At 34.1% G+C, this 22,554-nt stretch overlaps 1 protein-coding gene across 4 annotated transcripts in view; it reads left to right on the top strand.

The window, feature by feature from the left end:
* Positions 1–22,554, top strand: part of DPP10 (dipeptidyl peptidase like 10) — a 1,275,784-nt gene that overhangs the window by 815,663 nt on the left and 437,567 nt on the right. For all 4 annotated transcript variants that reach the window (XM_072788965.1, XM_072788964.1, XM_072788966.1 and 1 more), the window contains one exon: positions 1,545–1,659. In XM_072788965.1, the coding sequence (XP_072645066.1) occupies positions 1,545–1,659 (115 nt within the window). The remainder of the gene's footprint in view (positions 1–1,544; positions 1,660–22,554) is intronic.

The raw sequence follows: 22,554 nt of genomic DNA, 5'->3' as shown, positions 1-22,554 counted from the left end.
ATAAATAGTTAATTGATGCATATTTTGTTATATGTACTATATACAGTATTCTTAGAATAAAGTAAGCTTGAGAAAAGAAAATGTCGTTAAAATAATAAGGAAGAGAAAACACATTTATAGTACTAGACTATAAATATCCATGTTTTTAAGTGGACTTACACAGGTCATGTATCAATGGAGATTCTAATCAAAATGCAAGAGAAATAGAGGTATTGGATAATGAGCATTAATAAGCCTGAAAAATAAGTATGAAGACAGTTATGTTAAAAAGAGAGTAGAATTGACTGCTGCTGGATTTGGTTCATCAGACTGAAAGACAAAGCAGTTGATCTGAGAAAGGGAAAAACAAGAACAAAAAGAACAAAATACCTTCCATGCATGTTCTCTTCTTGCATTTATTCAGGATCTTGTTCTGTATATCCAAAGTGTTTATGGAAGAACTGAATGCCAACATCACTGTATGAAAATTTGCTCAATGTTTTAATCTGTGAGTCACAGGAATCCATTTCTAATTTATTAAATGTTTGCTATTCTATTTATCTTTGTTTAAAGCAGGTCTGCTCTATGGCTTGTTGAGTGATTTGTGCACACACAAGGAACTAGATACCTTTATGTTTTGTTTCATTTGTCTTCAAATCATTTAGCTAGTTTTGAATAAAGGCTTTGTTGGGAAGGAGGAAAAGAAGCTGGTAGATGGGGTAAGAAGAAAGGAGAGATTCAGTGTTTTTTAAACTTCATTGCAAAGAAAATCTGGCATTCATTTTAATTCAGTGTGGTGTTTGCTTTGCTTTGGTGAATTATGCTCACACATTTCTAGTCAACAGGGTAGAACACAGATCATCTGAAAAATGAAAAGCTTTACTCTATGTATTGTGAGAGATGTTCAAGTTTATCCTTCTCCATCAATCTTATCTCCTTGCCAATATTAGGCATGCTGCCTAGGGAGAGGATGCTATCAACCATTGATATAGAAGCACTCATTTAATTTAGTTACTACATCCTGTTGATTTTTATGAGTGGTGGGGGAGCTGTTTAAAAAGGACCTGTTGTGTTGACAGATGTGCCCTGCTCTGCAGCATGGGGCATTTTGAATGATTTTCCCATCTCAAATCTTTTTCCCCACTAGCCAGTGAGAAAAGTAGTCCACAGTGCTTAGGAAATATTTGTATCTAAATCTTTATTGTAGGTTCTATTGTAGTAAGAAAAAATGTAAGTAGGTACACTTTATTTCCATAATTATGTTGCAGAGTATTTTGGCTATTGTCCTAGTGTTTAAAGTCAATGCATTTTAACACCATCTATATCTTGGACAGCAGGCAAAAAGCTCTGTTGGTTTATCTCTTAGAGAAAAGAGATTACCCCCCAAAAGATAGCCATTTATAATATATGCACCTTAGAATAATTAAGTGAGCTGCTGAAGAGGAAAAGGATCCTAATCAGCTTTCACACTGCGATTGTGCCATGCACTGAATCATTCCTTTATGAATACATTTCTTTTGGAGCATGTATAATTATGAACCTTTTTATTTTTTCTATCTCGGTAGGAACTGGGAAGTAACAGCCCTCCACAGAGAAACTGGAAGGGAATTGCTATTGCCCTGCTGGTGATTTTAGTTGTATGCTCACTCATCACTATGTCAGTCATCCTCTTAACCCCAGGTAATCTGTCTTTATTCCTCTCTTATGATGGTATTGCGGATGATAATTTCACATTCAAATGCCTTAAGAGGGTAGCCATATGTGGTATCTGAAGACACATTAGCATTGGTTGGAATAAAAAAAATGCATAACCAGACATTTTGCAAATGGCACAGTAATTTTGTGGTTCAACTCTCATGTAAGATATTTTTGGAAAATGAATTGTAAAATATATACATTGAGAATGCCAAAGAGATGTTTAGTCTCCATTGCTGCTTGGAGACTTACTATGTTAGTCGGTTAATAAATTCCGGGGAATTTTGACTTTTATTGTGCATTGAAGATAAGGGAGTAGAGTCTGGAAATCCCCATATGGAGGTGATAGCTCAAGTGTAATGAGGGTGGTGAGGGAGCATTTGAGAGACAGTGAGAGTTTGATCAAAAGAGAGTGAGCTAAGCCTGTACATGCTTGTTTCCTCTATTTCTTTCTTTTCTTAAAGTTTTAATATTCCCAGTCTCCCCTTTGTCTAAAGAACATCGCCAAATTGCCCTTGCAATGATCTTTAAACTGTGTCCTTTATATTAAGGAGTTTAACACTAATATATAAATTAGCAGTAGGCTTAATTCTTCTTTGGGGATTATTTCAGTACCCAGAAGTTTTACTGCTCTTTAGTAGGTGCTAATATTGGAAGACAGACAAAGGCTTCTGACTTTTAAAAACTCCCCAAAATGTCTTCTGGGAACAAATGCATTTGGCATGCTGCTACGCCCACCCAACTAGCTTCCTCAAAGACTGGACACCCATAGATTGCTCAGGAGTCTAAAAAGTCATTTCTAGGATAGGATTAAGCTATTCCCCATATCAACTGATATAATGAAGCTACAGCCTATAGTTGAATAATATGTATTTACACTTCAGTTCTTGCCCCACTTTTGTTATTTACAAGCCCTTAAACAGGTTGAACTTATTTTCCTATGAACAAAATGGGATTAACAATAATAGCTCTCTTTCAGAGTTAGTCAACTAATTATAGTGACTAATTATACAAATGACAATATCAATTGTTCCAATGTGGCACTTTGTGAAATGTATCATCTCTGTAAAAATATTGTTTTAAAAATGTGTAAATTGCCAAAAATAGTTTGTAATTATGATTTAACATGAAGAGATTGAATATGAAATTAAGGGAATCAGGAGGAAGGAAAGGGGAGAGAAAGAGAATTAGAAAAGATAAAAAGGAAAGAAAGGGAAGGAAAGAAAAGAAAAGAAAGAAAAAACTTCCTTGATAAGAAATGACTTATCCAGCATTCTCTGTAGGAACCCTGTCTTAACTGTCTCCTATGTACATTTGTCATACAGCCTAACTGAGCAATGTGATGGCTCTAAGTTGCTGAAGAATGCCAAGAATCATTGTTAAAGGAAGATAAGCATATATTCAACATAGTGTTCCGCTTAAGGAATTTTATTTTAATTATTAAAAAAATGAATGGCTTGGGTATACTGCATTCTACTGGGGACTGTTAAACAAATGGAGAAATCGATGCCCTGATGCCCGTGTGTATATTTCTCTTCATCTTTCTTTCATCTGATTATAGTAACTTTTCCCACTGTTTCATTCTCTCAGATTTTCTTGTTACCCTCTGAAGCCATCATAATACTTTGGGGTCTTTTGGGTATTTGGTATCACAAGGTCTTATAGAGTTGGCCATTGACTAAATTAAACTTCCTCTACCCAGCTATTTCCATGTTGTCCAATATAAAAAGAGAGTATGATTGGAATCACTTTGTTATGCACTTATTCACTTATTAATACAAGGACTTTTGGCAAGACACACTTGGTTTGGGTTCTGAATCTATAATTTCCTGGTTTTCTGAAATTGGCCAATTATTTAACCTGTTCATTGTTTCATTCAGCTGTAAAATGGGTACAACATATAGTGCCAAATTTCCACTGTTATTACGAGGGACAGATGACATGAAATAATTCAAGTGTTTGGTATAGTGTCTAGCCCTGCTGTTCCTATTCCTTTTATTATTGCTATTATTCAGTACTTACTGACCACCAGACACAATGCCCAATCCTGTGTTACTTGAGGGAGATTTCTAAGAAAAAACATAAAGTCTCTTCAGAATATATATCTGTGATTGCAATTTTGGATTATGGCAGATAGAAAAGAACTAAATATTTAATCTGGAGTGAGCCTTTCAGTGGTCTGTTGGTTCATTCATCAATAAATAATTATAGAATTCTTACTACATTCTAGTTGCTATGGGTTATTGGTCTTGCTTTCTCCTATTTTATATCCATCACCTCAAATCCCTTTTCCCTAATGACATAAACACTTAATGACCACACATCCTAAACCCAAAGACTTAATTTCATGTGAATTAGTCATATCAATGGACGTATCAATAATTATATAGATTTATAGTTTAAGTGCATTTGACATACTACATGTTCAGAGGTCTCTGGTTTTTACTGTTATTTTTTCAAGAATATTATGATATGAAAAATAAAGGTTGGTATGTTGGAGTGGAAAAAGTGTTGCTAAGGGAAACAGTTAAACTGCATTGTGCATTCTTGGTGTGTAAACTCAAAGCCAGTGGAAACTTAGGAAATTCTAGAAATTGATGAAGTAGGTAGGTGTAATGAGAGTAGTTAGGAGTTTACTTGAGTTATGAACAAGCAAATACCAGCCTGGTTACATGGCCTTCATGGTGGGCTTAAACTGGTAGCATAGTGAAATAAGGCCAGGAGACTGCAGCCTAAGACTTACATCATAAGTCTGGAAGCATTCGTAGAAGGTATGTAGTCTTGACTCCCTCATGAAATATGAAAACACCTGAGATTGCTTAATCTAGAAAATATATCGAGACCATTAGTGTAGACTTTTCACTTAGCTGGTGTGTGTGCCTCTGCATGTCTGTGGTCAGACTCTAGTGCTCTAACCACACCATGTCTTCTTCTGACTCTCAGGTTTAAGACTCCTCAGCTGGGCTGGAAGAGCCCCACAGAGGAAAACCTCCAACTAGAAAGATAATATACTATACCCCCTTCTGTTGTTACCTTTGTCCACCAGTAGTCTCTAAGGCCAACTTACAACTACTAAGGCAGATGGAAACTTTTAACCAGGGAGGGGAATCCATGTCCTAAGGAGAAACTTCTGATCCAGAAATTTTCAGCAAAACACTAGACCTTGAAGACTAAGGGCTGACTCTAGAACAATCCTTCCAATAAGGGTGGGTCAGAAATCTATATGCCTTTAAAAATTATTTTATTTATTAATAGAGAGAGAGAGAGAGAGAGAGAGAGAGAGAGCATGGGAAGGAGCAGAGGGAGAGGGAAAAGCAGGTTCCTGCTGACTGCGAAGTCCCATGTGGGGCTTGATCTCACAACCTTGAGATCATGATCTGAGCCAAAACCAAACCAAGTGTAGGATACTTAGCCAACTGAGCCACCTCGGTTCCCCTCCATATACTTTTTGTAGCTATAAAATAACCTTAGGCAAATCACTTACCTCATTTGACATCAAGTGTTTCATTGAAGAAGGACATCTTTAGTTTAGTAGACTATGAAGTGATCTTTTGAAGTTTATTACAGTTCAAATATCTATGATCTAATATAATATCAATAATAATAGCAATAATTATGTCTTTTTTGGTAACAAATGTAGCAACAGATTAAATCTGGTGAATTCTTACAGTCTCTTCTATTTTGAAAATATATTTAATGGATTTTTTTTGGGGGGGAGGCAGAGGGAAGAAAGCATATAAAAAGTTATCTAGTCTAAGAAATGATTTAGAAACTGTTTTGCTCAAAATAGCATCACATTTTGGAGGTAAGTGCTAAGGAATGCAAGCCTATAACCAGAGAAACACATGTTCATTGTAATTTTGGTTTGATTGCAAATTTTATTATAGCAGTAATTTGACACAGGTGTCTTAATTTCCAAGATTGTCAGCAACTTCCCTGCCTGGTGAAGAGAAGTCCTAATTATTTTTGAAGAGTGGGTTAACCATTCAAGTATTTCTTTAATAAGTAACTATTTTTGAAAAGAACAAATTATTCACTTCATTTTTTTATTAAAGGGCAGACTTATTTAGATGCATTGATCAAGCTTACATATTTTTTTTGTTTGAACTGAATCAGCTTAGAGCATCCACATTTATTTTCAGAATATGTAACTATAAGATTAATACTTATACTCTACAAATTAGAAACTAGTCTTGCATAGCCATGCATTCACTTTACAGTCTCATATTTTTATTGAACATGTAGAATGAGAATGGTCATGGTCTGGAAATATTTCATGCAGAATGTAGTTATCCATTTTGATCTGTTTTGAGAGGAGAGACATATTTTATGAGTTAGAATGTAGTAGGTGAAGAATATTCGTTAAGCTTTGAATTTGGTTGCCATATTGAGATAGCCACTGGTGTGGACTGTGTGTAGTAACCAATTTTTAGCAACAGTGGCCTGTTGCCCTTTGATTGGTGTCTGTAATCACCCAGTGTCAAAACAGCATCATTGGAATAATTTACTACCATGGCTGACTAAAATCATAAGGCACTGAATTTATGCCTTTATCATTAGCTTTAGCTCCTTCAACAATTTCCCAATCCTTTAGTACCCTCTTTAGGTGAGCATCTTGGGCTGGTCTTTGCAGGTCTATCAGAGCATAAAAGAAAAGAAGCATTCATATATAAGTCATCGGCATTCGTGTGTAAGCCATCAGGACTCTGCTAGATCCCACTTAAACAAGAATTTAATAGGGATGGTCTAGTTTCACTATATGCATGACTTTATTTTCACTTCTAAAAGTATTTCTAATAATAAGAATTTTACACTAGTTTCAGATGTCATGTTGGGAAAGAATTACACATGTTGAGATTACCACTGTGGTGTTAATAGTTAGGTAAATCTTTATGTCAGGTAAGGATTTGATCCATGAAATTATGCTCAAACCATTCAGTAGAGCCAAGATTTAAAACTAAGCAAGTGGAGGGAACCAGAGAGATTTTGGCAGCCTTAAATCCAGAAAAATAAAAAAGAAACTAGAAGCTAATACTTAAGGACATGTATCTGTCTTTGAAGAAATGCCCACTTCCATCTATTTTTCAAAGAGAGTGTATCATCCTATCATTTATTCCTCATGAGACACCAGGTCAAAGAAAAGGCAGTTTTCTAGGTAATACAGCTAAGGCCAGGAGAATTTGGATGACTGAGGTGCCTAATTTGTGAAGAAAGTATTGCAGAGTGAGTGATTACATTGACCTTCACATCAGACTGACTTGAGTTCATGCCCTAGTCTTGATAGGTGCTTGAAAATAAGACTTTGAAGTAAAGGATACTTTCTTCCTGTTGTCTTACACACCAGGTTTTTAAATAAAGAATGGTTTGACCCTTTGAAAAGAGGCTTACAAAAGATTAATCTGTTCCTGTTTATGAAAAAAAATAATTTTCTAGAAAGCATTTGATAAAATTAAATATTTTATTGGAATGGTGACAGCTGATTAGTTATTGTTATGCAAAAACTCAAAATGAATTTATTCTCATTACTATTATGTTCTACCAAAACAATCGCTCCTGGTGATAGTTAGTTAAAATGTCATGTTATATTATGTTGCAAGCAATCTCTTGGCAGCTGCAATTTAAAAGGTGTCATTTAAGCATCTGACCTGTGTTTTAAAATGTCAAAGCAACAATTAAACCATCCCATAATGCTTTTATGAAAGGGAAATAATGTTTTACAGATTTTAAGATTAGCATTACTCACTTGTAAACATCAACATCAACCAAGATGCAAATTGTTTATTTTGTTGAATTAAAAAAAGGAGATATGTTGTATTGATAGGCATAAGCTAAATTGTCTCTGCTTGTTTTCCCAAGAACAGCACAGATGAACCCATTTGAATATAATATTACCCAGGCATAATCAGGTTGCCAAAGTGAAAACAATGACAGATTCTAACAGTTACCCCCTGGATAACATGGCTTATTGTTGCTTTCCTAGTAGATTTCTCTCTCATGTTGAATGAAAAATAATTTTCTCTGACATCAATAAGTAGGAGTGTTATATTTTTGTGTCTTTGCTTTACAGTTACATTTACATTTAAGTGAAATCTGATTACTTATTCTCATCTTTTTGTGTTGTCTAATCAGATAAATACTGGATTTAGTTTATATTCTCGGTTTTATAAGTCAGAAAACAATCTGTTTTAATAAGTAACATTTATTAGCTGCTTATTACAAGTTAGATATTGTGCTAAGTGCTTTGCACACACTATTTTATGTATCCTTACAACACTAATGTGAAATAGATACTGTTAATTTATGCATATTCTACATTATTCAGTTGAGTCGTACAAGTTAAAGTAAATTATCTGTCACAGCACTGGAACATGGAAAAGCTGGATCACTATTTCAGGGCTTTTTGACTCTAGCATATGTCTTAACCCTTGAAATATAGGGCAAGATATATCATTGCACCCATGGAAAATATGGATAAGAAACATGTCAAAAAAATGAGCTCTGCTTCATTCTGACCCTGATAGTTTTAATAAGTGAGTTGATTTTTTCTTCTTTAAATGGGATGTATAACAGAGAAGGAATAAGCTGAGGTAATAAAGGATAAATGGGAAAGGAGTGGCAACAGTGGGCAATTGAAAATTATGCATATAAATTCTGTATGAATTTTTATTTCAGCTATTATGTTTTTTTGAAACCTTATATACCCATGATAAAATATAAGGACACACTTACTTTTCTAAACCACATCGTACAAAAATTATTTATATTTCACTGTACAGCTTTAAATATTTTGTCATATTTTTTCTTTGAAATATAAATTTAAAAAAATATGAGAGCCTGGTCTCTAAAAATCGGGGGCGAGGGCGGGGTGAACCAAGGCAGCTTGACCCTTGAGATCAAAGTTTCCTTAAAAGTGGGAGTTGAATTCAACTGTCTGTCCTCCTGCCAGAAGAAAGAAGAAAGCTTTTAACATACATTTGTCCCCAGTGTTTGTGGGAATGGGGTATTTTAGTATGCAGTGATTTTCCAGGAAATTTTTCATCCAGTTCCTTGTCTTTGAACTGTAACTTAAGGCATCCCATTCTGGAGTTCATTCATTAGGTGTAAGAGGAGACTCTATCTGTAAAAACAAATGAAAGAAAGACAAAAAACTTAATTAAATAGCTCTTTAAACTAAATAATATCCTACTTTCTGCCATTGTTCTGGAAAATGAAATTTTAGCGGGAACAATTTCAATGAACGTTCATTGCTTTGGCCTGTTTTCCACAATATTTCTCTTGGTCTAAGATTATTCTACGGAGTGTAAAGCCCAGTTGAATAAACTCTAGAAAAACTGGAATCATTTACATAAGACTTGGGAAACATCTTTATTTATACAGAAGACTCTTTCTTAAATTTGTGCCTCACAATTTGCTTTTGCATATGGGATAACATATCTGCAATCCTAGATTCAGAGCTTACCTTGTTTCTCCTGGGGCATCACCTGTGATTATATAACAAGGAAGAAGAACAGTAAATTTACTTTTTTATATAGAGTATAGTTCAACATTTACGAGTCTAGTTACTCTGATCACCTTATCTTTTCCAATCATATTCATTATCTTTATTCTCTGACTCAAAGCTCTGTGTTGAGAACAATTTTCATCTTATTAAAATGCAATTCACAGAGTACCTGGCTGATCCAGGCAGTAGAGCATGCAACTCTTAATCTCAGGGTCATGAGTTTAAGCCCCATGTTGGACATGGAGCCTACTAAAAACATGAAATTTTAAAGTTAATGATCAAGTGTACATTTAGTATATTCACTACCTCTAGTTGCAAAGTATTTTTTTTTAATTTTTATTTATTTATGATAGTCACAGAGAGAGAGAGAGAGAGAGAGAGAGAGAGAAAGAGAGAGGCGCAGAGACATAGGCAGAGGGAGAAGCAGGCTCCATGCACCAGGAGCCCGATATGGGATTCGATCCCGGGTCTCCAGGATAGCGCCCTGGGCCAAAGGCAGGCACTAAACCACTGCACCACCCAGGGATCCCGCAAAGTATTTGTGTCATCCCAAAAAGAAACCTTATGCCCTGTCACTCCCAGTTAATACCCATTCTCCTCTTTCTCCTGGCAATCACCAGTTTGCTCTTGGACTCTACAGATTTGCCTATGTAAATATTTCATGTAAGTGTGACCAAACAATATGTGAAAGTTTTGTGTCTGACTTTTTTTTTTTTTGTGTGTGTCTGACTTTTTTGACTTGATATAATGTTATAGAGGTTCATACATATTGTTGGATCTTAGTACTTCATTCCTTTTTCTTGCTAAATAGTATTCCATTGTACATATGTACCACAGTTTGTCTATCCTTATATCCATTGGTGGAAATTTGGGTTGGTTTCACCTTTTGGCTATTGAGAATAATGCTATTATCAACGTGTGTACCTGTATTTTTTGAGTCCTATTTTTCCATGGTTAGGGGTATATAACTAGGAATAGAAAGAAAAAAGAATCATAGTTTTTTTTTTTTTTTTTAATCATATGTTTTTTGAGGAAAAGCCAAACTATTTTGCATAGCACTGGAACCATCTCACATTTCCAACAGCAATATACATGTATTCTAGTTACTCCACATTCTCCCCAACACATGTTACTATTTTTTTTTTTTTTAATGATAGTCATCCAAGAGATGTGAAGTCATCTCATTTGGCTTTTATTTGCATTTCCATAATGTTAGTGATGTTGAGCATCTTCTCATGTGCTTATTGGCCATTTGTATATCTTCTTTGAAGAAACATCTATTTAAGTCCTTTGCTAATGTTTTAATTGGGTTGTTGGTTTCACTGTTGTTGAGTTGTACAAGTTCTATATTCTGGATATAATCTCCTGCCAGATATATGGTTTTCACATACTTTCTGCTATTCTGTAGATTGTCTTCACTTTTTTGATAGCGACCTTTGATGCACAAATTTCTTAATTTGGATGGAGTACAGTTTATTTTGCTGTTGTTGCTCATACTTTTAGTATCATATCTAAGAATCCATTGCTAAATCCAAGTCCTAAGGATTTACCAGTATGTTTTTTTAAAGAGAGTTATAGTTTTGCCATATCTGTTTTAGATCATTGATTGAATTTGGGTTAATTTTGTTATATGCTGTGAGGTAAGGAATCCAACTCCAGTTTTCTTTTTTAAAGATTTTATTTATTTATTCATGAGACACACAGAGAGAAAGGCAGAAACACAGGCAGAGGGAGAAGCAGGCTTCACGCAGGAAGTCCCACGTGGGACTCGATCCCGGGTCTCCAGGATTAGGCCCTGGGCTGAAGGCGGCGCTAAACCACTGAGCCACCCAGGCTGCCCACCAACTCCAGTTTTTATATAACTTAGGTTTCTATTACCATCATTTGTTGAAAAGACTATTTCCATTTTATGGTTTTTCAACCTTGTTGATTATCATGGATCACATATACTATGGATTTATTTAAGGATATGTAATTTTCATATATTGCTCTATGTATCTATCCTTGTGCCAGCATCACACTATTTTGGTTACTGTAGCTTTGTGTAAGTTTTGAAATGAGAAAGTATGAATGATCAAACTTTTTAAAATATTGTTTTACTATTTAGAGCGCCTTGCAATTCCATATGAATTCAAAGATCAGCTTTTTAATTTTTGCAAAAATAGGCAGTTGGGGTTTTGATAATGGTTGCATTGAATATGTGGAATCACTTTGGGTAATATTGCTGTCTTAAAAGTATTAGTCTTCCAAGTGATAAACACAAATTGTCCTTCTATTTATTTATGTCTATGATTTATTTCAGTAATACTGGAATTTCTTTTCAGTTTTAAACATACAAGTCTTAAAAAAAATAAAAAAAAATAAACATACAAGTCTTTAATTCTTGGTGAAACTTATTCTAAGTATTTTATTCTTTTGGTTGTTACAATAAAGATAATTGTTTTTTTTTCAGTATCCCTTATTTTTGGATTGTTCAATACTGTTGTATATAAATACAACAAATTGTCAAGTGTAGGTTGTATATCCTTTAAACTGTACTGAATTCACTTATTAGGTCTAGTAGTTATTGAAGATTCTTTGGGCTTTTCTATGAATATAGTTTTATTTATTCCTTTCTAAATTCACTTCCTTTTATTTCTTTATCTTACCTAATTATTCTGGCTAGCTTCTAGTATCGTGTTGAATAGCAGTGGTGAAAATGAGATCCTTTTCTCATTTCTGATCATAGCAGTAAAGCTTTCAGTTTTTCACCATGGACTATTGTCTTAGTGTTCTTAATAGATGACCTATTGAGCAGGTTGAGAAAGTTTCCTTCTATTCCTGGATTATTTTTAAAAGAATGCTTTTATAAGTAAAGAGTGATGGATTTTGCTAAATGCATTTTATCATCAATTGGGATGAATATGTGTTTCTCTTTCTCTCTTTTCTATTAATGTGTTGTTATTTTGGTTGATTTTCTTTTGTTGAGCTACACTTACTATTTCTAGGGTAATTCTCTGTCCTTAATGGTGCATAATCCTTTTGATATGCTGACAGATTTGACTAATTAACTAAAAACAACCAAGAAAACATTCTGCCATTCTCTGCTAGTATTGCATTGAGTATTTTTGCACTTATATTTATAAGGAATATTGATAAGTGGTCTTTTCTTGTGTTATCTTTATCTAGATTTAGATCAGGATAATTCTAACTTTATAGAATGAATCAACAAGTGTTCCCTCTTTTTTTGGTCTTTGGAAGAGTTTGAGAAGCATTAGTGTTAATTTTTTTAATGTTTTGTAGAATTCACAAGCAAAGCCATATGCTCCTGTATATTTCTTTATTGGAAAGTTTTTCATTACTAATTTAATTTCTTTTTTTTAATTAAATTTTGTTACCTGTTATAAATCTATGCAGAGTTTCTCTTTCCTATTAGGTCTGTCTGGTAGTTTGTGTGTTTCTAGAAATATGCCCATTTTATCTAGGTTATCTAATTTGTTGGCATACAGTTGTTGATTGTATTTTATAGCAATCCTTTTCATTTCTGTAAAATTTGTGGTAATGTTCTCAGTTCTGTATCTGATTTATTACTTGCATGTTCTTTTTTTTATTCTTAGCTAAAGGTTTGTCAATTTTGTTTATCCTTTTAAATAAACAACTTTTGATTTTGTTGAATCTCTCCATTCTTTTGCTCTTTTTTCCTACTTTATAGATAAAGCTAAGTTACTGATTTCATTTCTTTCTTTTTTAATGGAGATGTTAATAGCTATTAAAAATCCTTTAAGTAATGCTTTCATTGCATCCCATAAGTTTTCATATGCTGCCTTCTCATTTTCATTTGCTCCAATGTATTTCCAAATTTCCCTTGTGATGTCTTCCTTGAAATATTTCCTCTTAATAGTGTGTTGTTTAATTTCCTTATATAGATTAATTGTCTAGTTTTCTGTTGCTTATTTCTACCTCCATTCCAGGGTATTCAGAGAAGACACTTTGAATGATTGGTATTTTCAACTTATTGAGACCTTTTCTGTGGATTAAGATATGTTGTATCTTGGAGAGTATTTCATGTACTTGAAAAGAATGTATTCTACTGTGTTTGGGTGGAATGTTTTATATATAAAATATATACACACATGTGTATATGTGTGTGTGTGTATGGGTATGTATATATCTGTCTACATATACATATATAAAATGTCTCCTTATTAATAGCATTGTTCAAGTCCTATATTTTTTTATTAATCTTCAGTCTAAATGTATCATACATCTGGAAAGTGAGCAATTGAAGTCTCCAAATACTTTCAAAGACCTATTTCTTCATTTGCATTGATGTTGGATTCATAGAATTTGTGATTCTGTTGTTTGGTGCAGGTAAAACTATTCTTGCTATATCTTTTGGGGACAATGATTTTCAATACATAATATCTTTATTTGCCTCATAACAATTTTTAACTTATTTTTTTTCTTAGATTATAATATAGTCACCTCTGTTCTCTTTTCGTTACTATTTCTATGGAATATATTTATCCATCTGTTCACCCTCAACTGATTTGTATCTTTGGATCTAAAATGAATATATCTTTTAAAAAAATATAAAATCCATTCTGCCATTCTCTGTCTTTTTGTATAGAGAGTTTAATGTAGGATGCCTGGGTGGCTCAGCAGCTGAGCATCTGCCTTTGGCTCCGGGCATGATCCTGGGGTCCTGGGATCAAGTCCTACATTTGGTTCCCTGTGAGGAGCCTGTTTATCTCTCTGCCTATGTCTGCCTTTCTCTATCTGTGTCTCTCGTGAATAAATAAAATCTTTAAAAAAAGAAAAAGTTTAGCTTTACATTTACATTTAAAGTAATTTACATTTAAAGTAATTATAATAAAGGATTTACTTCTAACATTTTGCCATTTATCTTCTTTTTATTTTTTTTATTTTTATTTAAAAAAATTTTTTTTTAAATTTTTATTTATTTATGATAGTCACAGAGAGAGAGAGAGAGGCAGAGACACAGGCAGAGGGAGAAGCAGGCTCCATGCACCGGGAGCCCGACGTGGGATTCGATCCCGGGTCTCCAGGATCGCGCCCTGGGCCAAAGGCAGGCGCCAAACCGCTGCGCCACCCAGGGATCCCTGCCATTTATCTTCTATATGTATCTTTTCTGTTTCTCAAGGTCCTCTGATACTGCTTTCTTTTGTCTTTAATTGATTTTTGTAGTTTACTTTTTTTTTCTATTTGTGTGTGTATATGTGTTAGATTTTCTTATGATTACTGTATTACTATTAACATCCTAAATTTACATCAACTTATTTTGTATGTGTTTTTTAGGGAGAGCGGAAGGGCAGAGAGAGGGAATCCTCAAGCAGACTCCCTACTAAGTGCAGAGCCTGACATGGGGATCAATCTCATAGCTTTGAGATCATGACCTGAGCCAAAATCAAGAGTCAGATACTTAACTGACTGAGCGACCCAGGCTCCTCTATAACAACCTAATTTGAACTGATGCCAGTGCAACTTCAATGCCTTTTATGTAATCTTGCCCTTCCTTATATTAGTTTTGTTGCAAATTATATCTTCTATATTATGCACACCCTTTAATAGAGATTTTTAATTATTTCTTTATGCATTTATCTTTTAAATCATATAAGAAATATACAGAGGAATCCCAAACCAAATATATAATAATACTGGCTTTTCTTTTTACCTATATAGTTATTTTTACTAGAGTTCTTAATTTTATTTCACTTGATTTTAAGTTACTGCTGTCATTTTACTTTATCACAAAGAACACCCTTTAACGTTTGCCAGAGGTCAGACTTACTTGTAACAAAGCTTCTCTACTTTTGTTAATCTTGGAATGTTTTAGTTTCTCCTTCAATTTTGAAGGATGGTTTTGCTGAATATAGAATTTTTGGTTGACAGCTTTTTTCTTTCAGCACTTTTATAATGCCATTCATCTTCTTCTGGCTTCATAGTTTTTTATAAGAAATCTGCTGTTAAACCTATTGAAGATTCCCTAACTCTAGGTTGATTGTCTCTTGTTGCTTTCAAGATTGTATATTTGTCCTTAGCTTGTGGCAATTTGATTACAATGTTTCTCAGCCTGGTTTTCTCTGTGTTTATCCTTCTTGGATATTTTTGAGCTTCTTGACCTGTAAATGCATGTCTTTTGTCAAGTATTGCAGGTGTTTGGCCAGTAGTTCTTCAAATATTTTTTTTCCTGTCCTTTCTTTTCTTTTACTTTGGAACTTCCTTTGCTCATACGTTAATATGCTTAATGATATTAAACATGTCTCTTAGGTTTTGTTTTTCTTTCTATTTTCCTCTTTTTGTTCCCCAAGGCAGGTGATTTCAGTTAACCTAAATTCTAATTCATTAGTTTTTTTTCTTCTGCCTCTTCAAATCTACTATTTGGACCTTCTAGTGAATTTTATTTCCCATTGTAGTACATTTTAGCTCTAGAACATATGTAGATTTTTTAGTCTATCTCTGAGTACCTGGGTAGCTCAGTGGTTGAGCATTAGCCTTCGGCTCAGATCGTGATCCCAGGGTCCTGGGAACGAGTCCTGCATCAGGCTCCCCAGAGGGAGCCTGCTTCTCATTCTGCCTGTGTCTCTGCCTCTCTTTCTGTGTGTGTCTCTTGTGAATAAATATATAAAATCTTTTAAAATAATCTATCTCTTTAATGTTATTCTTTGCTGTTCTCATGGTTTCCTTAAACTCTTTGTCCGTGATTTCCTTTAGTTCTGTGAGTATATTTAAGACAGTTGATTTAAAGTCTTTGTCTAATAAGTAACGTGCCTGTGCTTCCTCAATGGCAGTTTCTGTTAATCTCTTCTGTCAGTAGACCATAATGTCTTGATTCTTTCCATGCTTTAAATTTTGTATTGAAAACTGTACATTTTGAATGCAGCAATATGGATCACTTGCTATTGGATTCTTCTTCCTCTTTAGAGCATGTTTTTTATTGTTTGCTGTAAGCTAAAGTTGTTTCTGTTGTTGTTTGGTTGACTTTTCTCATATATCTTGAAACATAATTTTTTGTCAAGTGTCGTCTCTGAAGTTTCTTTTCCTTTAGCTTGTATTCAGTTAGTGTTTTTGCAAAGAATTCCTTGAATGTTAGGAGCCAACAAACACTCCCATTTTTTTTTGCAGATGAGTTCTGTGCTGAGGCACTTGTTTACCACTTAGCCAGGGAATTGGCAACCCTGCCCTAGCCTTCGCTTCCTGTTTTCACTAAGCCTGAAGTTCAGCTGGAAGTGAAAACTTAGGGTCTTCTCAGTTCTTTTCTGAACATGCAACCTGGTCTGGGCATGCATGTGGTTTTCTGAATTTCCCGGTATATATGAAGGCACTTTGGATGCCTAATTTCTCAAAGAAAAGCTCTCCTCAGCTTTTCATCTCAAGCTTAAGTGCTCTATTTTATGCCTTACTATACCTTTATTTCCCAAGTGGCTGTTTCATTTGCCTTGCAATGTTTTTCAGAATATCTACTGATTTTCTTTGCAGAGTATTCTGGGTCAGGTGTTAAGAAAAATAAGTGCCTCATGACAGTCCTTTGGTAGCTCCAGATAGGAAAGAGAAGGCAAACACAAGTTTTTTTGAGATAAAGTCGATTCTGCTTCCTCCAGAGCCCAGTGACCAGGGTCCCATTCTTTAAATGTAGGCTGTTGACTTGAAGATCACCACAGATCAGGGAGGGGATTGGAGTAATGGCAAATAAAAGTGGCACAAAGCTTTTCTACTGTTTTTAAGTTACCTTTTTCTTGAGTCAGTGTTTGCTAGATTGTTGTAAACCTTTGACTGGTTTCCAGAGTTCTGATGAATTTTATTCTGACAGTTTTGCTTGCTTTTTGATGTTTCTGTGGAGAAACAGTCTCTTGGAGCTGCCTATGCCTCCATGTTCATTGATATTACTCTGATATCTGACAAACTTTTCTGCTGTAATTTGCATGTGCATTGGCCTCTGTCTGTGATTAACATGAATTCTTTATTATATTTGAAACCTCAAGCATAGGATTTATGTCTTTACCATCTACACAATTCCCTAGGCTTATAATACCATGCATAATATTTTATAATCAGTTCATACTGGGTTTCCAGTAAAATCTGACCAGTGACAGATTTATCCAATTATTCACTCTTGAATTAAAAAGTAGAGAATGTAACAGAAGTATTTTGTGAAAGTTCATGAGAATGAATATAATAATAATCGAGTATGGTCATTAAATCTGATGAAACAAATCTGATGAAATAAATGATGATGTTGTCAAAAATAAAATCCACATGTATAGAGACCTAGAATATTATTTACTATAAATTTAGCAGTTTGAAATATAAAAATAATAAAATACACAATGATGTATATACAGTAGAGCTTAGTGTAGGATATTCTAACAGATTTTTGAGAACCCCAAAAATAGTTTTTGGGCATATCAGTTGTATCTGTCCTCATTTACTGGATTAGAAATTAAAATATAATTTCCAAGACTTTTTCTAAAATGTTTCTTAATCACTTAAAATGACAATATTAAAACTATATGTGTAAATATACATAACATGTAATAAAATAGTGTTATTTTCAAAAGAAAAATGAAGTACAAACAACATTATTTTATATATTGTTTGCAAATCTATTTAATGTCTAGATAAATAGAGGATATCAGAACTCTCATATGTGCTCCTGTGTTAATTCTTTTGCAGTAGGTTGTTTTGGTTGATATATCTGAAAGAATCATAGTCTCATAATTTTATGTAGTTAGAAATGGAAGATGTGTTTTGATGTTTTTTCATGTAATTGTCCTTCCTTAATCCTCCTTATAAACTTAGCAAGTGATTTATTCTCAAGCTAGTTGCCATGTGGAATCTGAAAATATGTCAGTGAATTATCAGTACTTTGCTACATTAAAACCAACAGGTCCACCTTTTTAAAAAGATCTCTTACCTATGTGTGATTCTGTAATATTGTGCCTTGGCCATTTGCAAAATATTGGTTCACTGCATTATGCTAATTTTCTAATTGTTGGTGGACTTTATTGTACAACATAAAAACAAAACAAAAACATAGTTAACATCACTGATGGTACACTACTTAAAAGTCTCACTAGGGATCCCTGGGTGGCGCAGCGGTTTGGTGCCTGCCTTTGGCCCAGGGCGTGATCCTGGAGACCCGGGATCGAATCCCACATCGGGCTCCTGGTGCATGGAGCCTGCTTCTCCCTCTGCCTATGTCTCTGCCTCTCTCCCTCTCTCTGTGTGTGACTATCATAAATAAATAAAAATTAAAAAAAAAAGTCTCACTAGATGAGTTTGCGGGGGCTGGGGGGCACCTGGTTGGCTCATTCGGTAGAACATGTGACTCTTAATTTCAGGATTGTGAGTTCAAGCCCCATGTTTGGTGTAGAGACTGCTTAAAAATAAAATGTTAAAAAAAGTTTTCAATAGTTGTTCAAGAGCTATACACTGCAAACCTGGGCTTTAGAATAATAAGGGTAGGAAACAAAAATTTGCTCAGGGTAACGTAATTGAAACAAATGGTATACCGGAGGGAGGAACTTAAACAAAGTTGTAGAAGAACTCAAAGGCTCAAAGTAGAACCAGAGCACTTTAAGGTTAAAAAAAAATAAGAAAAAAGACATAACTACAAAGTGTGCCTGCATGTGTCTGCATCATCGCATAATTTTCTCACAATGTGAAAAGCCTTTGTGCATGTACAGTTCTCATATTTAACTTTTCTACTCAAATTCAGGAGATGTTAATTTAAAAAGGTCTCAAAAAGAGGTTTCAGAATGATTAGCATTTTGAATAATCGACTAATTTGACTAATTAAACCTATGAGTAAATCCTAAAGCTCTTGATTTATTTATTCAAGAGATGACAAGTTTGAGGTAGAACTTAATAACTCCTTCAGAACCTGAAAATACATTCTTTATTTGATGAGCACTTAGAATCTGCTGAAAACCAGGAGAAGGTTGTACAAAATACAACAGAAACCAGGGGGATTTTAGAGATGCAAGCTACTTCATAGGCCATCATGTGTGTATGTGTGTGTATGTGCATGCCAGTGTGTGTGCATAGTATTTCCAATATAATTTTATATGGAGAAGCCAAAAATATATTAAAGCAGAGCTGTTCTGACTGTGGAGTTCTGACCACATAACCCTGGTCCTTCCTCTTCTGATTTCTGTCCTGAGAGAGCTTATAGGAGTTTCTAGAAGATAGCTGGCAATGGTGTAATTTGGTCCAGGCTTTTCTCTCTACAAGAGAAAACTGGTACCTAAGTAGACTAAGTGATAGTGTCATGGGCATATATGCTAGTTAAGGGTTGAACTAGCACTTGCATATGACCTTCTAGCTCCAATGACTATTACTCAGCATTATTGGTTATCCTTCTTTGAGGATAGAGAATGGGAGAATAGGTCCATAATTGTGTCTGTGTGTGGGGGGAGGGAGGACCTTAGAGAAGATGAAAGTATCATTGGAGGTAAATTTCATGTAATCCATATTTCATTATTTCATAGTCGATGTAAAATTCCTAAAAACTCTCCCCATGTATGGTGAAAAAGGGGCAGTATGGGAAAGGGGAAGAAGGAGGCACATAAATAAATACAGAATAACTATTTTTGCCAGATGTCCTGTTCAATTCTATTTAGTATAGACACAGCTTTGGTCATATTTTCGTAGCTTTTCACATAGCTTATTTTTAATATGCATTTTTTATAATTAAAATATGGCTTTCAGTGTGAAAGCTATTTGAGAAATACACTTAAGAAGGAACAAATGTTCAGTGGAAGATAATCTGATTTAGGGAATACATTCAATTAGAAGAGTATATATTAGACTTTATAAGATATTGGGTTAATCTCAATCAAGAGTAGTTCTAAAAAAAAATAAATAAAAAAAAATAAAAAAATAAAAAGAGTAGTTCTAGGTGAAAGAAGTGATGAGGAATTAACTGACCTCTTTGTTCAAGAAACTTAGATATTGCCACAAGATATTGGAGTAAGAAAAGGCAAAGAAAGAGATACAGAAGTAAATTCCCAGCATTCCAGAAGGAACAAAGGTAGTTTTCTGGGACTATAAAACAGATGTTATGTGATGCACTAATTCTTTTTGTGCTTTTGCATGAATGGCTGAATGGTTGTTCACAGCAATACTAAGTGACAAGCTGCTTGAAGTTTCCTTCATTGAAAAGAATAAAAAATTATTATTTGTTGATTCATGTTTTTGACCTTATGGATTCAACATAGTCAATTGTCCTTCCAAAAAGAGACTTTTGAATGAATTTTACATTTTACCCTTTTTTTTCATTAATTATAAGAAGAAACTCAATACTGAGCTTCTGGTAGGGTAAATCTGAGAATGTACATATTGAAACATCTTGACTTAAGGAAACAACTATGAAAGAGGAGGAAAGTCCAGAAGAATAAAAAAAAAAGAAACTTTTCTTTGTGGTTCTGAAATTATAAAATTTAAGGCTACTTCATATTGACATATATTTTAGTGTTTTAATCAAAATGATGATAATGACTAACTTTAAGTGAACCAAATGTTTTGCCTAATGATTTCCATATATTTGCTCATTTATTTTAAAAAAGGAATAGGGGGGGCACCTGGGTGGCTCAGTCAATTAAGCATCCAACTCTTGATTTCAGCTCAGATCATGATCTCAGGGTTGTGAGATCAAGCTCTACAACCAGCTCCACACAGTCGGGGTGGAGTCTGCTTGAGATTATTTTTCCTTTCCCTCTCATACTCATGCTTACTCATGCTTTCTCTAAATCAATCAACCACACCTTTATAAAAATGTCCACCTCCATAGTCATTATTCTTCACTAAATATTGGGTAACATGTATCTAGTTATTTTGCAACTAAATATGAGATACCTCTCTGACGTGTGTATATATGTGAGTGCATATCCATGCGTGAAATTCTAAAAACCTGTAATAACTAATAGTTGCTGATAAAAGCCTAGGTATTTGTTAAGCAAAGGGTCCTTATGATTATAGTTATAATAATGAAGAGCATCACAAAAATCTAATGAGATGTACAATATGACAAACATCATAAGAGGATAGGGGAAAAGAGTAGTTGGGGGTTGGGTAAAATAGGTAAAGAGGAGTGGGAGAAATAGGCCGCTAGTTATGGTATGAAAAAGTCCTAGGAATAAAAAGCACAGCATAAGGAATACAGTCAATGATACTGTTATAGGGATGTAAAGGGACAGATGGTAGCTACACTTGCTGTGAACATAGCATAATACATAAGCCTGTCAAGTCACTAAGTTATACATCTGAAACTTATGTAACATTGTAGGTCAACTATATTAAAAAAAAAAGAATTGGAAACAGAGTAATCATTCATTAAATAGTTACAAAATACAGAATCTTAGCTAAAACATTCAGCTTTGGCAATATGAATTCAGTGCTACAACTGACATTAAATAATTCATTCCATGTTCTTTTTTCTGCTCTAGTCTGTCTTTTAAGATCATAGACTGTTACTGGTATTTGCGTGCTTTCTTCCAAAAATCCAATCTTGCTTTTAAATGGCCTTTTGAAATAAGTTGACTGCATAATCTTAGAAGAAAAAAGAAAATGCTTTAGTATTGAACCGAAGAAAAACTAATTTATGACTTTCAGTTCTTGGTTTCTCTTTATAGAAACTAATTGTGTTACTTTGTATCTAGTTTACTCTTGACATCACAGGTTCAGAAATATTTCTTTTAATTTAAATCCTATTTGAAATAATTTCCTGTTAACACACTAATAAGAAATATCTAATCAGGTACTTAGAATTTCCCGCAAGAAGTACAAAACTGTTTCCCCTTTCTGTTCATGTGATTCTCTTTTCTCTTCCAATAGCCACCATACCACCACCTCCATTTCCAACTGCAATGTTTAAATCTCTAATTTTACAGATTGTTCTCATTTTCTACATTTAGTGTCACTGTAGACTACTCTTGTAGCACATTTCCATTTTAAACATTGGTGAGTTTTTAAAATTCATTGAAATGATAACACCCCTGCCACCCCTTTTTGTATAATAGTCATGGATAAATTCCAGACCTATGCAAAATATTTGTTGTTTGTGTATTTCCTAACCAGTCAACAGACCATAAAGTTTTTATTATCTAACAGCTGAAGCATTAGTTCCCTTCTTATTTTCCATCATTTTTCCCCATCCTTTTCTTTCACTGGAATGCTGAAACACTTACAACAGACCAAATGTCAATATTTATGTCATTTGAGATCAGATACACAATCCCAAATTCTCTTTGTTAATTTATCACCTAGGAAATGAATAAAGATTTGTTAATTACCAGTTAAAGAATTTTATAGTTCATAATGTAAATTTTAAGAATGAAAGCACATATTATTGGAACAGGGGGGAAAATCACAAGATTTCT

The sequence above is a fragment of the Canis lupus genome, chromosome 20, assembly GCF_048164855.1.
Source record: "Canis lupus baileyi chromosome 20, mCanLup2.hap1, whole genome shotgun sequence".
In the NCBI taxonomy this organism is placed as follows: Eukaryota; Metazoa; Chordata; class Mammalia; order Carnivora; family Canidae; genus Canis; species Canis lupus.
Note: the sequence above shows the minus strand (reverse complement) of the source record. Positions and strands in the feature narration are given on the sequence as shown.